Source organism: Myxocyprinus asiaticus, chromosome 23 (assembly GCF_019703515.2).
Source record: "Myxocyprinus asiaticus isolate MX2 ecotype Aquarium Trade chromosome 23, UBuf_Myxa_2, whole genome shotgun sequence".
Taxonomy (NCBI): Eukaryota; Metazoa; Chordata; class Actinopteri; order Cypriniformes; family Catostomidae; genus Myxocyprinus; species Myxocyprinus asiaticus.
The window spans coordinates 17,631,054-17,644,463 of record NC_059366.1 but is presented as its reverse complement, the minus strand read 5'-3'; the positions used below and the strand labels follow the sequence as shown (position 1 = coordinate 17,644,463).

Below are 13,410 nucleotides of genomic sequence, written 5' to 3'. Positions count from 1 at the left end.
TATACTGTACAAACACACACACACACACACACACAAAGCATTTGGTCTTGTTATCTTTCTATTTGCACTGAGGATTTATTTTGAATCTAGATGTTTTTAGCTTAGCCAAACAAACTGGTATTTCCTTCACATTTCTTTGCCCAATACAAGCCTCTGTGTGTGTATTTATGTATATTTAAGACTTACTGTGTTGAACGCTCTGTGGGTTATCTGTCCTCAGTGTGGGCTCATTCTGCCACTCACAAGCACATTAATCAGAACCAGATCCAGAGTCACTTTTGTTTACCATGTGTACAGAACTGGAGTTAGTTAAGTATAGACACAAATTTTTTTTGTCTTGGTGCAAGATGTCAAAACACAAAAAATGCTAACCCACTAAAAGTTGCATAATGAGGTCAAATCTAAACTAACTGGTTTTATTTAGGTTTAAAAAAAATATATTATTTTAATATTATTAATATGACTGCATCAACCTGGCTACACTAGGTTGCACAAATAAAAGTAAAATATTTAAGGGTCATATCAGGTAGAAATAGCTGCTTAAAGCAACAATTGCACATTTTCATTTTTTTACATTGTGGTTCCAATCACACAACTGAAAAAATTGCACAGAACTGATTATAATAATAATAATAATATTAATAACATTAATAATAATAATAATTATTATTTTTTAATTAATAATTATTGTTATTATTGTTATTATTGCATAGCTACATACCAAAATTCATGTGCATTAAATATTGACTTTATTGAATACTGAAATTATCAACTCAATATTATCATATTATCAACATAGAAAACAATCAGCTTAGCAACAATATAAACACTTCAACAATATTACAAATATATATTATTATTAATAATAATATGTTATTGATTGAAATATTATTATTAATCAATAATATTTTCAATTATATATAATTATATGTTATTATTATTATTATTTTATTAATGTGTAATCCGTTACTTTTTTATGGACTAACATATTTATATATTTTAAGTTCTCCCATCCAGCTTTTTGTGTCTCAGCTGTACTTTGTTATTATGAACAATTTTTTCATACCCTTGCTTTAACTGAGGACTCCTAAAGTTCTAGACATACTTCAAAATTTTTATGCTGACCATTAAAATTAATACTATAGTAATCTAAAGCCATTTTTACAGCAGTCGGCATAAATGTTTTGAGTCACAATATGGTGCCAATTAGCTTAAAAATGGAGAGGCTGTGGAGTGATATGAGAGATGTGGAAGCAGCACCAGTATGCAGGATACCGGTTGCTTGAGACAATGGTCAAAAAACTTTTAGCAGTCAGAAAAAAATATTTTACTGCTCAATGCTGTGACTGTCCAATCAAAATCAAGTATCCCAGAGAGCTGTGTAATAATGATATGTTATTTTATGTCATCACGTGTCAATAACATTTTGTTAAAAAAATGATTAATAAATAAATAAATAAAATAATTTCTTTGGAATAATATATGTGCATAACATGACAGAAATTGTGACCAATGCATGGGTGGGGTTTTATCCCAGTAATGGAAAAAGAGGAGAAATTGGAAAATAGAGCAAAGCGAAACTTAGAAAAAACGAGACAAAGAAAGGGAGAGAGGCAGTATATTGTAAATGAGCAGCACAGAACATATCTACCTCCATCTGTCTCTGTCATGGCACTCCAAGAAGAGGGGCGCACAGCCTCTTTTACTCTTTTTCTCCCTTCTCGCCTGTTCCTGTCTGACTCTCACACGCCTCTCATTTCTCATGTCTTTTACTCTGTCACCCAGATGCCAAGAGCCATGAGGAGAAATCATAATGAGGTTGTGAATCTCACTTATGTTGTTTTCCTGGAGTAACACACACACACACACACTCATACAGTTGTTGGGTGACCTCTCAATGTACATACAAGAGCAGGCCTTGATTTTTGCTCTGCTGTAGCAAAACAATGACAGTATGTTTTAGGTAAAGGTAAGGCCCACTAACGATGTGATGCTCATGTGCACATACATATGAATTATGTATTTTCTTCCCATATTGTTACTTGCATGCATTGTCTCAACCCTGTTAGAGAACTACAGTATATTAAAAAATATTTGAATATTTTATATAGTACATATTTTATTCTATATCGCTCATTCTCAATTAACAGTGCCATTTGTTTCCCATTACTTTTATTGGAATAAATAGCCAAAATAAATAAATAAATAACAAATACACAATACATTTCACTCTGTTGTGTAATGCAAAAGAAATATAAAATATCTTGATATTTATTTTTCATCTGAATTTCAGCCAATTTACAAGTCCCTGTTCATCAGTTAAGTACATTTTGATCTTATAAAAATTTAAATATAATTGCTTTCACGGTTTATGGATTTATACATTTTCTGAGAAAATACAGAACTTGTCACTGTCCCTAACTTTCAGTTCAAGCTTAATATTTCAACTCTGGGATGGGGAAAAAATCACAGCAATCATTTTGTTACAGAATCACTTTTGAACTAACCTAACGTTCAGCCCTGAAACATTTTGAACGTCCTTTTTTGAGAGGCAAGGCGTGTTCAGCGGCGCTACAGTGATTTTCAGAATGGATCTAGCTCCATCTTTTGATTAAATTGTGAAAAATACGCCGGGATGTAGGCTAGGAAAACATAAAAAGGGGCTGTGTGCGAGCTTGTAAATATACTCTACCGGTCAAAAGTTTTGAAACACTTGCCTGAAAAGTTTCTCATGATCTTAAAAATCTTTTGATCTGAAGACGTATGCTAAAATGTATGAAATTAGTTTTGTAGACAAAAATATAATTGTGCCACCATATTAATTTATTTCATTATAAAACTCAAATTTAATTTAAAAAAAAAAAGTTTTGAAATTGATGACTTGGACCAAATAAAAAAGAAAAGCAGCCAATAAGTGCCCAACATAGATGGGAACTCCTTCAATACTGTTTAAAAAGCATCCCAGGGTGATACCTCAAGAAGTTGGTTGAGAAAATGTCAAGAGTACATTTCTGAAAATTCTAGGCAAAGGGTGACTACTCTGAAGATGCTAATATATAACACAGTTTAGATTTATTTTGGATTTTGTTTAGTCACAACATAATTCCCATAGTTCCATTTATGTTATTCCATAGTTTTGATGACTTTACTATTATTCTAATATGTGAAAAAAAAAAAATATATATATATATATATAATATTTATATATAATGAAGAATGAGTGTGTTTCAAAACTTTTGACCAGTAGTGTATATATAGGCTACTGTATATAAATATGTTCATTTACATATAAAGAAAATTGTCTAATAGGTTATATTAGGCTATAAGTAGGCTATCCACATTTGCATCTTAGTGACTGTGGAAACCACAGAACTGTTAAGGGTAAAATATTAATTTGGTAAAAGACAAATTGATACTTTATTATTTAGTAATGGGTGGAGTTATTGACTGATGATATGTTGTTTTCGATACACAGGTGTAACGTTAATTTTAACGTTAAGACAGGTTAATTTGTTCCTGATTTAGAATTCCCGACTCTTTATTTATGTCCTGTGTAGCGAAGAATAGGCATAACAACAGAGACATAACAAAACCTCGTCCATTATCATTTGGTTTAGGGTTAGAGTTTAGAGTTCTGAACTTCTGACAGAAGGGATGACCTCAACAGATTTCGTTGCTTTGAGGAAACTGAACGTATAGTGCTTCACTAACCTTCTTTCAGCACTAGGTGGAGTAGTGGTACAGACAGCACGGCATGTCTTCTTGAGACTATCTCAGACGTGGATACATTATGCCAAAAAAAAAAAAAAAAAAAAAGCCACACGTGAAACAGATTCATTATATTATTTAAATATATAACTTCATCCTTTATTCGTGATATTATGAAAGAACATCTATGGAGAACATCTACCACTGAAAAGCGTTTGGTAGTAGACTTTGAATATATTGGGGTCAAAGTCAAACACAGCATGCAAGGAGTGCTACTTGGGTGTAAAATAATTCCCACTGGTGCTCTTTGGATGAGGGATATTCTGTTCAGATGGGCACTCAGAGTAGGGTATACATTTAAAAAGCCTTAATTATGTCATGGCTATTGTATTACAACATCCCATAAACCGTCGCGTTTTTATAGCCTATTGGGGTTAAATCTGTGTTTTTGAAACCCTTTTTGGCCAAAAATAAAAATTAAAAAAATCTAAAAAAATTTAAAAAATAAATGAATAAAATAAGATCGTGCCTGGAAACAAAGTTAAATAAATTAAAAGGAGAAAAAACATTTTAAAAATCTTAACATACACTATGATGAGAACGGCATTCGAGAGAAACAGATCAAAGAATTAAACCTGAGAGTGAATTTTCGATCATTATGTTCCTGAAAGTGTGAAATGTTGGTACTCATTTGTGACTCCATAAAAAAGGTGATAATTACATTAAAAAAAAGGAAAAAAATATGGAAAAAAATTAACTGCAAAGAATAAGTATAACTATATTATTTTCTACTTTTTTCGATAACTCGATGCAGCCGGTTGCTGCAATAAAAAATAAAAATTAAATGTTTGTTTGTTAGACGAGTGCGACTAAATTGACAAAAATCACATAGAAGCAACAACTTCAATGAGTATATGCTACTTTTCAAATCAAGCAAAATATGTTTAATTTTTTTTTTTTTTTTTTTAACTACAACTTTCTGTAATGCTTGGTGATTTTTTTTTAATAAAAACTCTCACTTCAAATTACAGACTTAAAACCGCACTCATTCGTTAAATCAGTTGCATCATACTAACTTCAAGAACACTCAAAAACAAAAAATAATAACGGTAATAACAAGAAGAATATAAATATTAATACATAAATAATATATTATTATTATTATTAAATATATTAATATACATAATCTAATATTAATTATTATCTGTAGGCTATAACTGGCTATTTCATTTCATGGGTGTTTTGGAAATAAAAATGATCTGGTATAAAATCTGTGAAGAGCACATATATACAGTATTTAGCTGTAGTGTAATTCTATTCTTTATTTATTTTTTAGGATATTGACTGTTTAGGCTAATATGATAAACATATACTGTAGAAAAAATAGTATACTGAACAAAACTAGTTCGGTAATGAGGATGGTAACTCAGATTATCTAAGAATTCAGGAAGATCACTACTAAACATTCGATACAATAGATGCAATCTAAGATGTTGATGAGCCCAGTCGTTTTTCTACATTGGAACTAGCCAGTAGTCTGTGCCTCTCTAGTGTTTATGAATGACTTCTTAAATCATCTCCCTGAAATCCCAGTCTATGGACCACGCCTACTTCGTGGAGATTGTGCATCCATTGGCTGCAGGAGACAAGAATACCAGATTAGACGCCGTATTTGCCGCACTTGGGTGTATATATGACCAAACAGCCCTCGCAAAATAAGCAGACACTTGTTGCTTTTAACCTAAGACGACCCAGCAGACAGAGAGCGTTAGCTCCAAGGAGAGACATTTGCCTTGTGCAGGCACTGGAGATATGAACACCATCGACGCGCAAATCCATAACAATAGTTCCGCTGCTGTCAACCCTCTCCAGCAACTGCCAAAAAGCGCACACGAGACCCCGGATATGGCCGTGTATTGTGAAAACTTCAGTGTTTATCACCAACAGAGCCTACCTGCGGCGCAGAGACCAGCCGGATATGGCCTGGGGGACTACGCGCCGTCCCCAAACCCCTACCTGTGGCTCAATGGACCTGGTGTTAACTCCTCTTCGTCCTACATACATGGAAACAACAGCCCCTCATTCATTCCTCCAGCTTACGGCTCTCAGAGACAATATCTCACTAACTCGTCCGGGTTCGCCGGTCCGGATCTTGGCTGGCTCTCCATCGCGAGCCAAGAGGAACTTTTAAAGCTCGTGCGTCCGCCTTACTCCTACTCAGCTCTGATAGCCATGGCTATACAGAACGCGCACGAGAAGAAGTTAACCTTAAGTCAGATATATCAGTACGTGGCGGATAATTTTCCGTTTTATAAGAAGAGTAAAGCGGGATGGCAAAACTCTATCAGGCATAACCTTTCCCTGAATGACTGCTTTAAAAAAGTGCCGCGTGATGAAGACGACCCAGGTGAGTGATGCTCGTGCCCCTTTGCATAGCTCTTCGAAACAAGTGCGCTATGCATTTAAATGTATAGAATTCCACTGTGAATAACGTATTCTGCATGCAAAGTTGCTAATTGTGTGGCCTGATGTCAACTTTCTGTTCGTATTGTTTTAAGGCAAAGGAAACTATTGGACTCTAGACCCCAACTGTGAAAAGATGTTTGACAACGGGAACTTTCGGAGAAAAAGGAAGCGCAGATCTGATCCCAGCACAGGTATTGCCAGCAACTCAAAACCAGAGGACGATCGACAGCTTGCGGGGATCAAACCCACCGACAGCCCTCACCTCACCGGACCCGCATCTCCTGAGATTGATGCGGCCCATGAGAGCCACAAAGGCGCATCGCCTGCAGGCCTCGCGCCCACGCCATGCTTTAACAATTTCTTCAACAGTATGTCTGCTTTAAGCTCTCCTTCGGCTCCTACTAGCAGACAGGGCTCTCTAGGTTTGGTAAACGAGCTCTCCAGCCGAAATATCAGCGCCCTGAGCCAGTATCATGCCAGCTCAGCACCTGACGCAAGTGGACCGAGTGAGCTTCAGGACAGTGTACACGTTAACCGTGGAATGTACTATAACTCTTTTACTGGCGGCCAGAGCGCACAGTTTAATGGACACTTCTACAACAGCTTTAGTGTGAACAGTCTCATTTACCCTCGAGATGGAACGGAGTTATAGCTCTCATGCTTTTTTATTCCACAACGCCATCTATTTCGCCCAAAGTCCGCTCAGTGTCACAAATAGGCCTTTGTTTTCTGAAAGAAAGAAAAACCATGATATTGTTCTAATACTGTTTATGGCCTATTGTAGTTCAACAGAAGCAGATAACTTGCGTTTAGGCCTGCTTATGCAGACATGAGATATTTATGCGTAGACCATCATCACGAGTGAACTTTGATGTATTAGTGTCGAAACATGAGAAAAATCAATTGTCTTCTAGCTACATTGGATTTTTTTCTATGCACTAATTTAAATTGATTATTTTTTTAGATTAAATGTATAACTGTATTAAATCCTTAATGCTTGTAATGAGCACTGAGTAGATCAAGGCAATGGAGGGATTGCCTGGGTTTGATTTCCAAGATTCAGTATTGTCCAATATTGGGAAAGAAAAAAAAAAAAAAAAAGTTTTTCCTGACCTCCTTTTTCCAACCATTTTCTCTTGTGTATTTTGTAAATGCAGTTGTTTTGTTATATACAGTTGTTTTCAACTATTTAAATTAAGTTATGTATTTTTGCAGTTTGTCCTTAAAGGAGTGGTTAAAAATTGAATTTGTCCACCTGCATACGTGATTTAGAATGTCATTCCACTAACTCACTTGATTTTAAATGACATAAAGTAGTTGATAATCTTTACACTGAGTTAAAAGTCACTATATTTAAATATATATATATTTATCTCGCAATATATATATATATATATATTAAAGAAATTAAAGTTCAAATCACAACCTCACAATTTTGCGTTAATTGCTATTGTTCTCTCCTATCTCTTTATCTTAAACATAACTTTTTCAAGTCGTTATTTGACTTTCAAAATCGATTCACAACGATAACCTTAATTTAATTCATGAACGGTAAAACAATAAAAATAGTAATAAACAGAAATACGCATGAAATAAAGCTGCAGATGTTTTTACTTTTCCTAAATAGGCAATTAAATTATTCACTTACACCTCTCAACATCCATCCATCCATCCATCTTAGCCGCTTGTCATATAGGGTCGCGGGTAGTGCTGGAGCCTATCCCGCACCCTGGACAGGTGGCCAGTCCATCACAGGGCTCTCAACATACAGCCAAGGCTAATTTTTAAAATATCGAAAATTTGCTTTAAACGAGCTTTGTCAGAGTATGCTTTACATGCTTATATATATATATATATATATATATATATATATATATATATATATATATATATATATATATATATATATATAAACAATCACCCAGCATTTAATTAATGTACGCTACCGTTCAAAAGTTTGGGGTCACTTGCCTGAAATGTTTCTCATGATCTTAAAAATCTTTTGATCTGAAGGTCGTATGCTTAAATGTTTGAAATGAGTTTTGTAGACAAAAATATAATTGTTCCACCATATAAATTTATTTCATTATAAATCTAAAATTTGAATAAAAAAAAAAAAAAACAAGTTTTTGAAATTGATGACTTGGACCGAATAATTAAAAAAAGCAGCCAATAAGTGCCCAACATAGATGGGAACTCCTTCAATACTGTTTAAAAAGCATCCCAGGGTGATACCTCAAGAAGTCGGTTGAGAAAATGTCAAGAGTACATTTCTGAAAATTCTAGGCAAAGGGTGACTACTTTGAAGATGCTAAAATATAACACAGTTTTGATTTATTTTGGATTTTTTTTAGTCACAACATAATTCCCATAGTTCCATTTATGTTATTCCATAGTTGTGATGACTTTACTATTATTCTAAAATGTAAAATAAATAAAGAAAGAAAGAAAGAATGAGTAAGTGACCCTAAACTTTTGAAAGGTATTTTCAATATATACACTACCAGTCAAAATTTTTGAAACACTTACTCATTCTTTATTATATATTTTTTTTTCTTCACATTTTAGAATAATAGTAAAGTCATCAAAACTATGGAATAACATAAATGGAATTATGGGAATTATGTTGTGACTAAACAAAATCCAAAATAAATCAAAACTGTGTTTATATTTTAGCATCTTCAAAGTAGTCACCCTTTGCCTAGAATTTGCAGACATGTACTCTTGACATTTTCTCAACCAGCTTCTTGAGGTATCACCCTGGGATGCTTTTTAAACAGTATTGAAGGCGTTCCCATCTAAGTTGGGCACTTATTGGCTGCTTTTCTTTATTATTTGGTCCAAGTCATCAATTTCAAAAACTTTTTTTTATTATTATTATATTTTAGTTTTATGATTAAATAAATTAATATGGTGGCACAATTATATTTTTGTCTACAAAACTCATTTCAAACATTTAAGCATACGTCTTCAGATCAAAAGATTTTTAAGATCATGAGAAACATTTCAGTCAAGTGTTTCAAAACTTTTGACTGGTAGTGTATATATATTAGCCTATATAATGAATATACATGTATACAGATATACAGATTTTTGTTAGAGTGGAAACAACATATTAGTCAAGTATTGACTTAAAAACACAACGAATAACTACAAATTTTTTGGCTCATACTCTGAATTAGCCTTTTGGAAATTGTGACCACATTATGCGTTTTGCTTTTAAGCTAATTGATACATAGCCTATTCAAAACGTTTTCGTATACCCATGCTTGCTATTTCAGTCTCTTTCTCCCTCTTTCACATGAAATTCAGTTGAATAGTTGAACAGAAATGAATAATCTTTCTTAGTTTTTGTAAATATCCAAACTTTAATAGACATAGTTTGCTGTTAAAGATGGCAAAATTCACAATTCTGAATGTCTGAGACTCTGGTTATGTACAGTAATATTGGCATTATCAGGATGGTGGCTGTTCAGTGCAGAGCTCAGGTGAATTTCAAAGTGATGTTTCTGGAACAATGCTGTGTGAGTGGCTGGGTCTTCTAAAAAAAAACAAACAAAAAAAAAACGGAGGGATTCACAGATTACATGGCTGACGTCTCTGTTTTATTACCCAGTGCTATAGAGACAATGCCACTATTGTTCTGTGGCTACCAAAATAGCTTGTATCTGTTTATGTATGTTAAAGTACCAGATTTGATTACATGCATTCCTCCAAGTATATTTGCATTTTTTTATATCAGTATTTTTTTAATAATTTTTTTAAGTCTCGCATCTATAAAGACAACACATATAAAGCAGGTTTTGATGCCATCCCACTTAAGTGGGTGAGTTAAAAGGGGTTGCCTGCCTCCTTTTGTCCTCTCTTTATTAGAACTGTTGGAGTAAAAGCGGGACAGACCAAAGTGCTTGTTTAGAGATTAGGGGAGGGAAAAAACTCCCATTGAGAAATTCCCTCAGTAAGCAGGGCAGTGCCACCCAGGAAGAGGTGGAGAAGTGGGAATTTGGGTGGTGGTTACTTTAGCTCCAGGCACAGGGAAACCAAATTAAAACAAGAATAAATAATGAAAATAAGTGTTGTTCTCAATCTGCGTTCAACAAATGTACATTTCTTCTAGGAATATTAAATTATGATTACATTTAATAAAGGACTCCTGTGATGTGTAGTGCCATTGTAAGTATGAGACCTGTAATATAGTATACTGAGAGTCAGCTCATCAGTAATCCAACTTTCACCTTTTAGCCAACACAATTCCACCCCTTAGGGTGCGTATTTGTGCATTTGGAAACCTTAAGTTGCTGCAGTTAGTCATGTGTCTTCAACTTGCCAATCATAGTGGTATTTGCAGCATCAGATGAGCCATGGTAATAATTAGAGCTTGGTGGGGGTAGGAGCTTATTGGCATTTACCATCTCGGGGTCGCCATATTTGTTCAGACACCACGAAAGCCGGCTTTTCACACCAAGCACTTTACCCTACTGCCAAGTATGACGTTGCCAATTAGTTGGAGTCTGACGCTCAGCGCTTACTTTAGCGCTTGGGACATCAGGCAATCACCCGCACCCACCCACACCCAGCCCTGTGTGCTCATCTCTATCTGCCTTCCTGAAAAGCATCTTTGTTCTCATGACTCGTAGGACATGTAAAAGACCTTAGAGTCCATAAACCCCCATATAACACATAATCCCTTAGTGAAAAACATTCAAATAGGAAGTAAAATCCATATTTCTATTGAACTAAATGAAAATGTGGCATTTGAATGTATTTGAACTTTGAATATGCAATACTGTAAATTGCCTGAAGACTTCACTGGAAAAATATATTAATGGAATATTCCAGGTTCAGTTCAAGTTAAGCTCAATCAACAGTATTTGTGGCATAACGCTGATTACAACGTTGACTGAATCTCTCCTTTTCTTAAAAAATAAAAATAAAATAAAAATAGTTTAAAGTCAAGTGAATGAGGCCAATTTTTTTGAAGGGTTAAAAGGCAGAAACATGACGCTTGCGATTTTATAAAAGCACTTACATTAATTCTTCTGTCTGTTTTGGGGAAAGTGAAGAGATGTGTCAAGTTTGGCCTATAACTAGACTCTCTTAACTAGACCTGCATGCAATATTATCTTAAATCACAGAGCCTTTATAAACATGACAATCAAATGAAGAGTATTTGTGGTGTTGTAAGTTTAGTTTCACATTTCCCACTGCAGCCTTTGCTGACATCACTGACTCTTAAAATGACAGAAAACAGAAACTTTTTTCCTCTTTTCTATGGTGCTTGCTTTAGGTTATACTACTAATACGCCACATTAAGACAATGCAAAACAATGTTTTGTGTGATGGATGAGATTCTACTTTCTTATAGTCCATGTGCACTTGTGATCAAGATACATGTTTTAGAGTGTAGGATGTGTGAATCAGTGTGTGTGCTGAGATGTGGTGTTTCTCTAGTCTACTGTAAACGAGCTGGTGCATGTCTGGGTGGTGAGAAATATGAGGGTTTTAGAGTGAGTGATTAAGGACTATAATTAAAGTATTACATCGCTTTCCTAGTCCTAAGCTGAGAGAAACAGCCCACCTCAGCTCTCCACTAAAACACTGTCTGGATCCAAGACAAAACTTCACACACATTCAGTTTTTCTCATGCTCCTAAAGAGCATTCAGTGTTCAGATCTATCCATCCATCCATCCATTCATCCATTCATCCATTCATCCATTCATCCATCTATGCACTACAGTAAAAAGGAAAACACTGGATTACATCAGCCAACATTTAAATGACTGTATTTCTAAAAAGGTTTAGAGTAGAAACATAACAATTACACTTTTAGAAAGCTGAAACTTACCTTTTTACTATAGTGCATAAATCTCAAAATGTGTTTCTGGTTCAAAGTGACTCCAAATGATTATCAAAACTTTGCTGCAGGCAAAAGCATTGATGAAATCAAATTTATGTAAAAAAAAAAAATAAATAAAAAAAAACGCATTTCAGTTTCAAAACAAAATTGAATAATCATTAATGAAATAAAAACTAAATATTTAAAGTTTTATGAATTTAATTTTGTTATATATTACATAATTACATTTGATGTAATTTTGTTATGAAATTGAAATATGTAAATCTGAAAAATAGCTAAAATATATATTTTTATGGTTTTGTTATGGCACTGAAGAACTGAAATGAAGACATACAAACAACAATCATGATTAATTAGGGCCCAAGCACTGAAAGTGCAGAGACCCTATTGTTCTTCTAAGGATTATTATTATTAGGGCCCAAGCACTGAAAGAGTTTCATCAGCATCGTCGGTCACTAGGGCTGGGCAAAGTTGCAGGGGGGGCTCTGTAGTGCCCACTTTAAAATAGGCATGTAAAACGGTCTCTGCAGCACCCCCATTTTCACCTACAGTCACCAAAATTGGTACATATATACACTACCGTTCAAAAGTTTAGGGTCACTTACTCATTCTTTAGTTAATTAATTAATTTATTTATTATTATTATTATTATTATTATTATTAATATTATTATTATTTTTCACATTTTAGAATAATAGTAAAGTCATCACAACTATGGAATAATAGAAATGGAAATATGGGAATTATGTTGTGACTAAAAAAATCCAAAATAAATCAAAACTATGTTATATTTTAGCATCTTCAAAGTGGCCACACTTTGCCTAGATTTTTCAGAAATGTACTCTTGGCATTTTCTCAACCAACTTCTTGAGGTATCACCCTGGGATGCTTTTTAAACAGTACTGAAGGAGTTCTCATCTATTTGCTGGGCACTTAGTGGCTGCTTTTGTTAATTATTCGTTTTACAAACATTAAAGCATACGCCTTCAGATCAAAAGGTTTTTAAGACCATGAGAAACATTTCAGGCAAGTGACCCCAAACTTTTGAACAGTAGTGTAGATAGAATAAGCTCTGGACTTTTAAATACTCCTCCTAGGGGATTCATGTGAATGGCACCAAATTGGTACAACATCATGCCAAGACATTGTAGATGCTAAACTGCAAACACATTTTTGATATTTGATGAAAATTCAGCTGTATGTTTGGTAATGGTGGCTGATCACATTTATGCAGCTATTATGGGTCACGGTCATGGCGTCACCAATTGGCAGCTGGAAGTACGGCACTTTTAACAGACTTTGAAATAGCCGTTTTATGTTTACATTAATTGTTTCAGAATTCTTTAGAATAATGTCAAGACACTGCTGATGTAAATTT

The 13,410-nt window shown here is 34.2% G+C and overlaps 1 protein-coding gene across 1 annotated transcript; it reads left to right on the top strand.

Annotated features, from left to right (window-relative positions):
• Window positions 1-5,469: 5,469 nt before the first annotated feature.
• Window positions 5,470-6,826, top strand: LOC127414111 (forkhead box protein I1c-like). The gene is made up of 2 exons (XM_051651873.1): window positions 5,470-6,115; window positions 6,267-6,826. The coding sequence occupies exons 1-2, from the start codon at window positions 5,521-5,523 to the stop codon at window positions 6,824-6,826; spliced, it is 1,155 nt and encodes a 384-aa protein (XP_051507833.1). The 5' UTR covers window positions 5,470-5,520.
• The last annotated feature ends 6,584 nt before the right edge of the window (window positions 6,827-13,410 follow it).

Excerpts from the sequence above, each read along its gene's own strand:
- LOC127414111 (XM_051651873.1), top strand. The coding sequence starts at position 5,521 with ATGAACACCATCGACGCGCAAATCCATAACAATAGTTCCGCTGCTGTC. Across the intron at positions 6,116-6,266 it reads GCGTGATGAAGACGACCCAG|GCAAAGGAAACTATTGGACT; the intron begins GTGAGTGATGCT and ends TATTGTTTTAAG.